Raw genomic sequence first — 13,564 nt, 5'->3', positions numbered from 1 at the left:
GCAGCCCTAGCCGATTATTTAAGAAGACATTTGTCCATTTTAAGAGTGAATACTGCTGTATTCTATGTTTTTTGGACGTGCATTCTTTGAAGTACCCTTGGAGTGCTATGTAAGTACTGTGCTATATGAATATGATCATACAGTGCCATTGTGTGTGTATATATGATATTACCATCTGATACCATCAATGTACCATGGTACCATCACAGCACTTTTTTGTAAGGTTACTATTATACAAAATTCCCTCCAGTTCACATCCAGGGTTGCTTTCTTTTTTCTTGTACTCCCTCCCTCATTTTGGCTCAGTTTAAGCCCCCGCCCCAATGCCTCTTGACTTTGAATCATATGTTAACTAATCCCTGCCGGTTCTCTCATCTGATCCGGCTGTTGGACTCTAGTTTTCCTGATCCCTCTCTCGCTCACTCCTCTACGGGACCTGCACCATCCACATGGCAGATCCACCTCTGCACAACTCCTGGCCCTCATTCTCCTGGATGAAGCGATGGTCCTTCAAAAGAGGTAGAGAGGAGGCTTCTGTCCTTTGCAAAATCCATGTCATCTTTGCTTTTCCTCTCCTCAGCACTTTTTCTGTGCTGTATTTGCTCTGTGTCGATTTGTTTACAATAACAGACCTAAAAACGGTGGAAGTTGTTGGTTGTGAAAGTCCACTGAGGCCTTTTGAAGCAAACTAAATGACACGTGTGTATTCTGCAGTTGTTAGTTAGTGTGGTAACTTTAAATAGTTGAGGAGGTGTGTTCATTTTGACCAAACAAGAATGTGGTTGAGAGAGCTACTTATCAGATGTTCCATAAAATTTTGGTGTATCGGTGGTGTGTTGGACTGGTCACATTGTGAATGGGATGTGCACTGAGGGTGACACACCGCATGCGGCTCTTATGACTTGAGAGAATATGTGTTCACATACACACTATCACGTTTTCACAGTCCTAACAATACTGCGTGGTTGTGCACTGTAATTACTGGAATTTGTGTGAAAAAGAGGAAATATGTTGAAACCATAACAAAACTATTTGGTACTTCTGCCTATGAAATGAATGACTCTTATGAGCTGTTTCTTTTGAATCTACAGCAACCATTGCAGCTTTGGTGTTGCCAGTTATAATACTCTTGAATTAGTTTAATTAAACTAGCATGACATTATAATTCAACAAATTACAAGGTAAGCATTTACCTCACTCCAGGGATTCAAATGTACAGCACAGTTGAGCTATTTAGAGCCTGTTTTCTGTTATTAAGACCAAAATAAAGCTTTGGACCTTAACTGAGTGTGTATGTGAAAAAACAGATCTTTCTGCAGTAGAACATCTAACCCTTGTAAAAACTGAGAGGCCCTTTGTTTAAGTATTCACGTTGGAGCATATAAGATGGGGCCAGCCATAAAAGGATATTTGAACATGACAAGCATCATAGTACTTGTACAGTTTACATATCACGCGTCTAACTCGGATACAAACAACTTTGCCATGCTTGGACTATGTCATCCGTCTAGATGATTTACGTTTGAAAATGCTGTACAGTTCATTCACCGCTTACAGACAGGCCATATTGGCAACATCGTTGGAGATGGCGGCTTCTAAGTAGTGGTCTGGACTTTGGTGTCTGGGTTTTGTCATCATCAACACCATCATAATCATAATTCAGGATTCAACAGGAACTCTGAGCTTCAGAAAGGTCTCTTATGCGATGCCTCAAAATAGATGGGTCATCCCTAAATGTATCTCCATAAAAGCATGCAAAATGCAAAATTCAGATGACACGGAGCATTTTGTGTCTCCACACATTCTGTGGTCCATAAGAAGAGCTTTATAAAGATTAATAAAGTTCTTGATTATCCATAGTATGTTCTTCAGACCAGCATTTTGGTTCGTATTGGAAAAGTGGTTCTAGATACAGGAAAAGTAAAGCCCTACTGGGTTAAAAAATGGCTCTCCAGAACTGTGTCTCTATACTGCTTTGTCATAATCCTCGTACATCAACAAAGTAAGAGACATGATGTAATTAGATGCCACAGTATCCAAAATGTCACACCACTCTTGATTTGTTTTGTCTGGTGCACAACAAGTGGCAGTGTGTGGTAATAAACGTCACCAAAGTCAACACTGACTATGAGTTCACGATTAAGGGGCCGTTCACAAAGAACACGTCTTGTGGTATAAAAAATACTGGACGCTGCACAACACAGGTGTCTCAAGATGTGGTCTTAACCCTTGAAGTTTTTAACTTGACCCGGCATCTAATAATAGCATCACTCCGAGCACGAGATGCTGCAAAAAAGCAGCACAATGGTCAAAAACGTCCATCTCACACACGTTTACATTTAAAATAAGTGCGGGCAGACAGAAATGAGGTCAGTGCTGCAACAGATATTCAAGCTAAATTTGTGAGATTTGTGTTTCAGGATCAGACTGCAAACCATGCACCCAGCTTCGTGTTCCCGTCTCCACAACCAGCTCATCCTCTTCCTTGTCTCCAGCCTCCATCCCAGAAGACGTCTTCTTTAGTAGTACTCCTGAGGACAAGGTAAGGCCAATGTTTAATAAAGTTACTGTACCCGCTGACTACCAACCCTGGAGTCGTGAGTTTGAATCCAGGGTGTGCTGAGTGACTCCAGCCAGGTCTCCTAAGCAAACAAATTGGCCCGATTGTTAGGGAGGGTAGAGTCACATGGGGTAACCTCCTCGTGGTCGTGATGAGTGGTTCTCGCTCTCAATGGGGCGCATGGTGAGTTGTGCGTGGATTGCAGAGAGTAGCATGAGCCTCCACATGCTGTGAGTCTCCGTGGTGTCATGCACAGCTAGTCACGTGATAAGATGCACAGATTGACGGTCTCAGAAGCGGAGGCAACTGAGACTTGTCCTCCAACACCCGGATTGAGGTGAGTAACCACGCCACCACGAGGACCTACTAAGTAGTGGGAATTAGGCATTCCAAATTGGGAGAAAAGGGGATAAAATTAAAATAATAATAATAATAATGTTACTGAACCATAACGTTCAAGAGTTAAAGGGACAGTTCGCCCAAAAAAGGACAATTCTGTCAACATTTACTTGCTCCCATATCGTTTCTTACCTGTATGGCTTTCTTTCTTCCGTGGAACACAAAAAGAGAGATTTTGAAGAATGTTAACACTGCTCTTTGTCGTACAGCCAAAGTGACTAGGGACTGGGGCTGTTGAGCTTTAAAATGTACCGTAAAAGTAGCCCGTACGACTCGTGCGCTATATACCAAGTCAGAGAAACTGACAGATATTTTACTTCAAATTAAAGTTAAGCTCTCAAATCTCATACGTGCTTGCATAGTTGAGCTACAGTGTTTATATTGTACTGTATTATGAAATGTATAACATTTAATTATGTAATAAAATACATTAAAAATGCAATTCACGCAAAACGATTACTCTTCTATAACCCCCCAAATAAAAATAAAAGACTCCAGTTATTCATAAATAATATTGTATGTGTTTAAATCTTATGTGTTTATAAACAACAACTTTTTTTTTTTTTTTTGTCCTAATTTTGTAAACATGTAATTCTGGTTCTGTTCATTCTACCGCACTTTAAAAAGTCTCATTTTGTTCCACTAGATGGCAGCAAGCACTAGAACATTTTTTTTTCTCTATCACATTCCATCACAACAAACAGATCTGAAATGTAGGTGGCACTCTAATGCATTTTAGCTCTCAAAGATAAGCTTGTCCATAGACATTCAGTCTAATTTTCAGTTCAAGCACCACCCTCATTGTTTCATTGAATATCTCGGCCTCTGAGTGGACTAGAAGCTCAATCTAGATGTCATTAGAAAGCTGAGATCCTCCCCTTTGATCCCCCTCACCCTGATATATAATATTTTATCATCAATAGTCGGAAACATATTTTTCTAATGATTTGTTTATCATGCTTTTCCTTCTGGATGGCATATTTTGTTCTGGACATCTAAGATATAACATTGGAATATTCAGCCAAGCAAGCTCACAGACTAGTAAACATTGGCTCATTTTTTAGATAACCTTCTAAGGTAAAAGCAGATATAAGGTTTTTAGCTATTTAAGGGTTAACATCAGCAGTTATCGGAGCATAAAGAGACATTTGTATTTGATGACTTAAAGAAATTTCACTTTGTGATTCTTTTGAAAATCTTTCAAACTGAGGTATTAGGGCAACAACATTAACTGTACAGTCACATTCCTGAGAACAAGAGCTTTCATTTGATATATGACTTGTCCATTTAGGTGCTATGTGAAGGACTTTTATTTTGCTATAAATATGTCTACCCCATTACCTTTGGGGTACACCAATTTTTTTTGTGGCCTTATTTTGTTATTTTAAGTAACATAAATGCAGAATTGATGGTTATCTCTGAAAAGTTCAGATTATGAGCTTTCAAATGATACCAAAAATGTCATGTGGTGCAATTGTCTAGAGACAATATAAAATCAAAGTCTTTAAAAATAATTTAAAAAAACAAAAAAGCAATGTTGGCATGAGTAGTGCAGAATAATCCTTTATTAATATTTCTTAAAACAATTAATGTGTATGAAAATATGATTAATATATATATATATATATATATATATATATATATATATATATATATATATATATATATATATATATATATATATATTTTTTTTTTTTTTTTTTACTTTTGTCATCCAAATCAAAGTCATTTGGTGTAACCAACATGTAGCCATTTTGATGTTGACAAAAACCATAAAACAGTTAGGACCCCTTTAGACACCCATGACTAAGTGTGATTTTTTTTAATGAAAAGGCTCATTTTGTTCAGGTCATGTGGTGTAACCCCAAGGAAACTTCTTGATATTCTTCTCAAAAATTCATGATATTTGTACAAATTACAAATATTATATATTTTTACATTAATAAATGTGTTTGAAAACTTCATGATTAGGTTGTGTACATTCACATGTATTTATGGTGTAAGGAAATAACTTTTTACTTGATGGTTACACCACATGACATTTTTTATTTATTTTTTGTAGAAAATGCTTTAAATGTTTTTCAAAAATGTATGAAACCAAATTCGACACAAAGATTTTATTTCTACACATTTGACACTTGTGTTTTAAACTAGATTTGAAAAGATTTCTAATTTTTATTCCCTCTGACAACTTTATTTTTTAATGAAACAAAGTTTCAAGAAAAATCATTATTTTTTTGTCATATCAATAAATATCAATATTTTGACATTTTTATGAAAAGGCACATTTCGTTCAGGTCATTTGGTGTAACCCTGAGAAAACGTCTTGATATTTTTGACTAGATTTGTACAAATATTTCTGAAAAAATGTTTGAAAACATTTTGAAATTAATGATTAAATAAATAAATTCTCATGGTGCAAGGAAAGTATTTTAATCCCTTTAATTTGATAGTTACGCCACATGACATTTTTAGACATTAAGTGAATTTTTATAGAAATGCTATAAAAAAAAAATCAAACATTTGTGAAATCCAACATGGACACTAAAATTACAAGATTTCAATGAACTTCACACGTGTTTCAAATAGAGGTAGACCGATATATCGGTTTTACTGATTAATCGGTGCCGACAGTTGCTTTTTGGAACTTTTTTCGTTTATCTGCAAAAATCTGTAGATAGTTGCCAATAGTTTTTTCATAATTTAGTCATTTCAAAATAAGAGTCCCTGGTGTGTTTTGGGCTTGTTTATACTTAAAAGTCCTGCGTTAAGTGCCAAATCTTAATTATTGGGATTTTGGTTGAAAAAAAAAAACTGCGTCTGGGATTTTATTCATTTTGAAATCCATAAAGCCCGCCATTATAAATAAAGAATAATAAAAAAATTTAACATTCTATGAATCAATTTGAAAAACTATCGACCGATTAATCGGTTATCGGCCTTTCACACCAACTTAGTCATCGGTATCAGTAAAATCCACTATCGGTCGACCTCTAGTTTCAAACTATAGATTTTATCAACTCAGACAACCAATTTTTAAATGACCCATACCTGACACAAGGCGTAATCAAATATTTGAAGAATGGACGACAAATACGCTGGGTTAAATACACGTCATGGGTCACCAGTCTTTCGAAATATGTTTCCGCACAATTCTGTGGCCAATTGTTTTCTGATAAACATATATATATGGTGGACGAAGCCAAGCTACAATTGCATTATCAAAGTCCTAAGTCCAACTTCGCAAAAATTAAAGCTTTAATATGATGAATTAAAAGAGGAATTATTGTTTTAGTCCAACTTTTAAAGTGCATGTAAATGTTGATATGAGAAATGCAGGCATCAATGATATTTGACATCACTGATGTAAAAAAAAAAAATCAGTTTGTTTGTTGCACAAAGCTACCACATGGCTTCAGAAGACTTGGAAGGAAATATGGACCATTTGTATAATACTTTGATGGTGCTGTATTATAATTTGTTGAGCTCCAGTCAACTTTCGTTTCTGCACAACATCCTCACATCTTTTCCGTGTTTCGCGGAAGCAAAAATTATATCATAAAGGCTAATTTAACCCTTTAATTGGTCTGGCGTAGCTGTAAAACTCACAAGGACTGAGTCATGAGTTATCACCATTCTGACATTGAGCAAAGTCCTTAACCACAGGTTGAACCATAATTTCCTTTAAATAAAATCATCTGCTAAATGTCTTCATATTCACTAATATCCAATGACTCTTTTATCACTAGCACGGGACTCTTTCAGTTCAGAATTCACATTATTAGTCATGCAATGACCTCAGTGTTGCATCTTGAGAGCTACCCAAGAAGGTTAGCTGTTCATTGACTTCCTGTTTTTAGAGGAACTGCTTGGCTGAGAGTGACGGTGACTGCAGTAGTGGAGAAGACCTCTTGGACTTCAGCTCTTCTCTGAGAGATTCAGAGTATTTCAGAGATCTCCAACTTGGATCCACATTGACTGCTCACCTATCCGAAGATCAATTTCCCGTTTTGGTCACAACTTTGGGTGATAAGTTACCTACGTTACCTTCTCAGACAACGGCAGAGAGTGGATCCTACCTCAATTCCTCAGTGTTCCACACTGGTCAACCTTTGCAGATAGATCACACTGTGATTTCTTCTGAAGGTGAAGCTATGGACCGCCTGGTTGCCATCAGAACCTCAGAGTACGAGGATTATCCTGGATCCGAGCAAGATGATGATTCAGACATGGAAAACTTTCCGATTTTGGTTCGGTCCATGTCCACTTCACGTCGACACAGTTGGGAGGTACCAGTTTCGCCAGTTGACCTGGGAAGAAGGTAAGAAGTAATTGGGCACACAAGTCGCACTTTATAAATGTCTGAATATCATTGCATTAAAAAAAATAGATCAAAGCAAGTGGTGTCTGTGTACAAATGCTGCTAGAGTTTCTTTCAGAACTAACTTCACTTTTCAGAGACATTTCTGTTTACCCAGGTGCCCTAGCAGAGGACTTGGTTTGATAATTTGTTATCTAAGGATATAATGGTAGAAATCGTGGTTTCAAATATTTTATTACATTTTATGTTAATGTATGTTACATTTTTTGGAACACAAATGAACCATTGTGTGACTACATTAAAAGTGTAGTAACCTTTTGTTTTTGTTTTTTACTATTAATTCTGATTTTGATTATGATATTACCATACGTTTGGTTTTCCTGTATTATTACTATGGTTATACTATTAATATGATGTTTAAAATATGGTTAATGTAATAAAACCATTTTTTTTATGGTAATTATAGTTTTACTACAAATTTCATAGTTTAACTATGATAATTAATGTTCATAAGGAATGAATAAAGCTATTGCAAGGAAATCCAAAATAATTGCGAGGGAATGCAAAACTTATTGCAAGGTAACAGAAATGTTTTGTAAGTGAACCCAAAATAACTGCAAGGGAACCAAAAATTATTTAGAGGGAACGCAAAACTTACAGTATTGCGAGGGAACATACATTTTTTGGTAAGGGAACCCAAAATAATTACAAGGGAGCGCAAAACTTATTGCGAGGAAACAAAAGTAATTGCAAGGGAGCCCAAAATAACTGCGAGGGAATGCAAAATTATTGCAAAGGAACCCAAAATAATTTAGAGGGAACACAATTTTTTTGGTGAGGGAACCCAAAAAAATTGCGATGGAATGCAAAATAACTGTAAGGGAACACAAAACTTATTACGAAGGAACCCAAAATAATTGTGAGGGAACACAAAACTTATTGCGAGGGAACCCAAAATAACTGCAAGGGAACACAGAACTTATTGCAAGGGAACCCAAAATAATTGCGAGGGAACACAGAACTTATTGCAAGGGAACCCAAAATAATTGCGAGGGAACACAGAACTTATTGCAAGGGAACCCAAAATAATTGCGAGGGAACACAGAACTTATTGCGAGGGAACACAGAACTTATTGCGAGGGAACCCAAAATAATTGCGAGGGAACACAGAACTTCTTGCGAGGGAACACAGAACTTATTGCAAGGGAACCCAAAATAATTGTGAGGGAACACAGAACTTATTGCGAGGGAACACAGAACTTATTGCGAGGGAACCCAAAATAATTGTGAGGGAACACAGAACTTATTGCGAGGGAACACAGAACTTATTGCGAGGGAACACAGAACTTATTGCGAGGGAACCCAAAATAATTGCGAGGGAACACAGAACTTATTGCGAGGGAACCCAAAATAATTGCGAGGGAACACAGAACTTATTGCGAGGGAACCCAAAATAATTGCGAGGAAACACAGAACTAATTGCGAGGGAACATAATATAATTTTTTGAGGGAACGCAAAACTTAGTGTTAAGGAACGCAAACTATTACGAGGGAGCGCAAACATTTTTGGGAGGAAACCCAAACAAATTTGTGAGAGAACACAAAATTATTTTAGAAAATAAATTCCCTTTCTGTCCACTAAAGGTCTCTAAATACTTTTAGGGACCTCTATACATTTCATATCAGTTTTTGGCACATTAATTATTGTCAAATAGCTACAGAAATTTACATAAATTGTTGTAAAATGACGAGTGAAATGTTCTCACTCATCTGACATACAGTATATTAAATAAATAAATTTTATTTTTTTGAGGTTTTGTTGTTTGTTTGTTTGTGTCATTAAGAAGTGATGTCACTTTTTAAATTTTTTGGTGAAGAACAAGTCTTGTACAATATGTGACTTGAAGAGTCACTCGTTGTAAGTATGAATGCATACATACACACTGTATGTTAATGTGTGTGTGTGTGTGTGTAGGTTCAGTCTAGACACTAACGGCATTGACAGCGATGGAGAAAGAGATGTTCAGAGTCTAGTCAAAAGTTCCCATTTACCCTCTTCCTCATTCTCAGAGAGCTCAGTGGAAGAGACACCCAGCGTTGTGGACAATGAAAGCTCCAAAACACCAGTAACTGTCACAAATCTGCATCTTAAAAGCATAGTGCACCCAAAATGAAAAGTCTGTCATCATTTACTCACCATCATGTCATTCCAAACCTGAATGCCTTTCTTTCTTCCACAAATTGAATTATGTAATCATGAGTAAATTATGACAGAATTAGAATTTTTGGTTGAACTCTACCCTAACCCTAACCCTTTAACACAAACAAAGACTGTAACATAACCTTGACTGTAATAATTAATTTGTTTAATAACCATTTTTTCACATGGTTTGGTTATAATGTCAGCAGCCACCCACATCAGGCAGGACGGTGTATTCCAGATCTGAGATTCTCGCCACTGATGAACAATTTCAAGCAGACAGAGTCTCACGCATACTGGAAACTTCAAAGCAGGCAGCCAGAGAGGCAGGAGGTCAGTTCTGCAATTAGACATAGAGGCCAGAGTCCAAAATGAATAAAATCCCAGATTTAGTTTATTTTTCAGCCAAACTCCCAATAATAATCAGAAACAAAAGAAGATTTGGTGCATAACATGGGACAAGGATGAAACAATGCTCTATTTTTAATATGTACCAAATTAAGCTTTTTATAGTCTATATATTATTTTTATTCACAATATGAAGTTGGAGACACAATGTATGTGCTGACGAGGGACGTTTCTATATAGTCGTATTTTTCTTTGCATGCACGTGCTTCAATTTTATAAACAATTCAATTTATTTCAGAGGAACACAGAGGAATAAAAAAACTATCGGCATAGATTTTTGCTGATAACCGATAGTCCCAAAAAGCAACTATCAGCACCAATTAATAGGTAAAACCGATATGTCTTGTTTTGAAAAAAATCTAACTTAATTGAGTGAGGTTTATTTTTAAAACCAGAAAAAAACTATCTGCCAATGGGGTAAGAAAGTAAACTCAATTCAAAGGGAAAAGATGTTTATTTTAAGTTTATTTTTTAATCTCTCATATTGTGTTTGGGGCCCACTTTATATTAGGTGTCTTTAACTACTGTGTAACATTAAAATACATACAATACAACGTATTCATTGTGTATCTACATGTTGCTCTGCAAAATTCTCACAAGATTCACATTTGCTGCTACTGAGGTTGAGGTACGGTTAGTATAAGGGGTGAATTAGGGGTTAGAGTAAGGGGTTAGGGTTAGTATTAGTTTAGAGTAAGGGGTTAGGGATTAGTATTAGGTTAGAGTAAGGGGTTAGGGTTTGGGGTTAGGGGTTAGTATTAGTTTAGAGTAAGGGGTTAGGGTTCAGGGTTTGGGGTTAGTATTAGTTTAGAGTAAGGGGTTAGGGATTAGTATTAGGTTAGAGTAAGGGGTTAGGGTTAGGGGTTAGTATTAGTTTAGAGTAAGGGGTTAGGGTTCAGGGTTTGGGGTTAGTATTCATCTGGAGTAAGGGGTTAGTATTAGTTTGGATAAAGGGGTTTAGGTTTCGGGGTTAGGAGTTAGTATTAGGTTAGAGTAAGGGGTTAGGGTTTGGGGTTAGGGGTTAGTATTAGTTTAGAGTAAGGGGTTAGGGTTCAGGGTTTGGGGTTAGTATTAGGTTAGAGTAAGGGGTTAGGTTTGGGCTTAGGGTTTAGTATTAATTTAGAGTAAGGGGTTAGGGTTCAGTGTTTGGAGTTAGTATTAGGTTAGAGTAAGGGGTTAGGGTTTGGGGTTTGGGGTTAGTATTAGGTTAGAGTAAGGGGTTAGGGTTTGGGGTTAGTATTAGGTTAGAGTAAGGGGTTAGGTTTGGGCTTAGGGGTTAGTATTAGGTTAGAGTAAGGGGTTAGGTTTGGGCTTAGGGGTTAGTATTAATTTAGAGTAAGGGGTTAGGGTTCAGGGTTTGGGGTTAGTATTAATTTAGAGTAAGGGGTTAGGTTTGGGCTTAGGGGTTAGTATTAGGTTAGAGTAAGGGGTTACAGTTTGGGCTTAGGGGTTAGTATTAATTTAGAGTAAGGGGTTAGGGTTCAGGGTTAGGGGTTAGTATTAGTTTAGAGTAAGGGGTTAGGGTTCAGGGTTTGGGGTTAGTATTCATCTGGAGTAAGGGGTTAGTATTAGTTTGGATAAAGGGGTTTAGGTTTCGGGGTTAGGAGTTAGTATTAGTTTAGAGTAAGGGGTTAGGGTTTGGGGTTAGGGGTTAGTATTAGTTTAGAGTAAGGGGTTAGGGTTCAGGGTTTGGGGTTAGTATTAGGTTAGAGTAAGGGGTTAGGTTTGGGCTTAGGGTTTAGTATTAATTTAGAGTAAGGGGTTAGGGTTCAGGGTTTGGAGTTAGTATTAGGTTAGAGTAAGGGGTTAGGGTTTGGGGTTAGGGGTTAGTATTAGGTTAGAGTAAGGGGTTAGGGTTTGGGGTTTGGGGTTAGTATTAGGTTAGAGTAAGGGGTTAGGTTTGGGCTTAGGGGTTAGTATTAATTTAGAGTAAGGGGTTAGGGTTCAGGGTTTGGGGTTAGTATTAGGTTAGAGTAAGGGGTTAGGGTTCAGGGTTTGGGGTTAGTATTCATCTGGAGTAAGGGGTTAGTATTAGTTTGGATAAAGGGGTTTAGGTTTCGGGGTTAGGAGTTAGTATTAGTTTAGAGTAAGGGGTTAGGGTTTGGGGTTAGGGTTTAGTATTAGTTTAGAGTAAGGGGTTAGGGTTCAGGGTTTGGGGTTAGTATTAGGTTAGAGTAAGGGGTTAGGTTTGGGCTTAGGGTTTAGTATTAATTTAGAGTAAGGGGTTAGGGTTCAGGGTTTGGGGTTAGTATTAGGTTAGAGTAAGGGGTTAGGGTTTGGGGTTAGGGGTTAGTATTAGGTTAAAGTAAGGGGTTAGGGTTTGGGGTTTGGGGTTAGTATTAGGTTAGAGTAAGGGGTTAGGTTTGGGCTTAGGGGTTAGTATTAATTTAGAGTAAGGGGTTAGGGTTCAGGGTTTGGGGTTAGTATTAGGTTAGAGTAAGGGGTTAGGGTTCAGGGTTTGGGGTTAGTATTCATCTGGAGTAAGGGGTTAGTATTAGTTTGGATAAAGGGGTTTAGGTTTCGTGGGTTAGGAGTTAGTATTAGGTTAGAGTAAGGGGTTAGGGTTTGGGGTTAGGGGTTAGTTTTAGTTTAGAGTAAGGTTTTAGGGTTCAGGGTTTGGGGTTAGTATTAGGTTAGAGTAAGGGGTTAGGGTTTGGGGTTAGGGGTTAGTTTTATTTTAGAGTAAGGTTTTAGGGTTCAGGGTTTGGGGTTAGTATTAGGTTAGAATAAGGGGTTAGGGTTCAGGTTAGGGGTTAGGTTTTGCGTTTAGGAGTTAGTATTTGGTTAGAGTAAGGGTTCAGTGTTCGGGGTTAGTATTCGTCTGGAGTAAGGGGTTAGTATTAGTTTGGAGTAAGGGGTTAGGGTTTGCGTTTAGGGGTTAGTATTATGTTAGAGTAAAGGGTTAGTGTTAGGTTAGAGTTAGGGGTTATTGTTTAGGGTAAGGGTTGGGTTAGGGGTAAGGTTAACAGTGTAATTACAGATGTAATTAAATGTAAGTACAATGTAATAACATGTATGCACATAATAATTACATTGTATTACATTTTTAAGTGCATAATATTTAGTATTTTTGCTAAAAATAAAGTCCTGATTTCTTTGTGTTGCTTTGTGATTCCAGAAGTGCAGGAGTCGGAAGAGGGGCTTCAGTCTGTGGAGGGACAGAGTCACGTGTAAGTTTCTGACAGGGTCATGTGTAAGTTTCCACAATTATATAACCACACACCATATAGCTGAAGAGTTACATAGTATTCTAATATTGTTTGAGTCAGTGAAGTTACGTATATATATCTGAAGACTTACTGAAAAACTTCTGGATCTATCAAGAAGACCATGTGCTGTTTGAATGGGAACTCTATAGTGTTACTCAGGGTTAAGGTCAAGGAAAGGTCACAGGGGAATTGTGTGGCCCTGTATATGTGAGCCAGGCAAAGTAGTGTTGTTTTGCTGTTGGTTTTATTTGGACAGCGGCCCGTACCATGTGCCCTCCTCTCAGTACCAAAATAACACCGTACCATGTGCCCGTACCATGTGCACATACTCAGCCTCAGTGTCTTGTTTGTCTTAGGCTGATGGTACAGAGACTTCTGCGAGAGCTTAAGCAGTATCATGGGTAAGTAAACACAGTGTGAAGGAAGCCTGCTGCCCAGCTGTCCTAACTAACATGAGTGGAACTGGC

At 37.5% G+C, this 13,564-nt stretch overlaps 1 protein-coding gene across 4 annotated transcripts in view; it reads left to right on the top strand.

Moving 5' to 3' along the window:
• Positions 1 to 13,564, top strand: part of LOC127438122 (rho guanine nucleotide exchange factor 18-like) — a 64,773-nt gene that overhangs the window by 3,211 nt on the left and 47,998 nt on the right. Inside the window, exons 2-7 of one of the 4 annotated variants that reach the window (XM_051693412.1) lie at positions 2,421 to 2,542; positions 6,820 to 7,280; positions 9,256 to 9,406; positions 9,690 to 9,813; positions 13,007 to 13,058; positions 13,454 to 13,498. In XM_051693412.1, the coding sequence (XP_051549372.1) occupies positions 7,114 to 7,280; positions 9,256 to 9,406; positions 9,690 to 9,813; positions 13,007 to 13,058; positions 13,454 to 13,498 (539 nt within the window). In that variant the 5' untranslated portion in view covers positions 2,421 to 2,542; positions 6,820 to 7,113. Of the gene's footprint in view, positions 1 to 2,420; positions 2,543 to 6,819; positions 7,281 to 9,255; positions 9,407 to 9,686; positions 9,814 to 13,006; positions 13,082 to 13,453; positions 13,499 to 13,564 lie in introns of those variants that run through there. The other 3 variants (XM_051693411.1, XM_051693413.1, XM_051693414.1) reach the window with 3 other exon arrangements.

The sequence above is a fragment of the Myxocyprinus asiaticus genome, chromosome 49 (genome assembly GCF_019703515.2).
Source record: "Myxocyprinus asiaticus isolate MX2 ecotype Aquarium Trade chromosome 49, UBuf_Myxa_2, whole genome shotgun sequence".
In the NCBI taxonomy this organism is placed as follows: Eukaryota; Metazoa; Chordata; class Actinopteri; order Cypriniformes; family Catostomidae; genus Myxocyprinus; species Myxocyprinus asiaticus.
The sequence above is the reverse complement of the archived record's forward strand: the minus strand, read 5'-3'. Positions and strand labels throughout refer to the sequence as shown.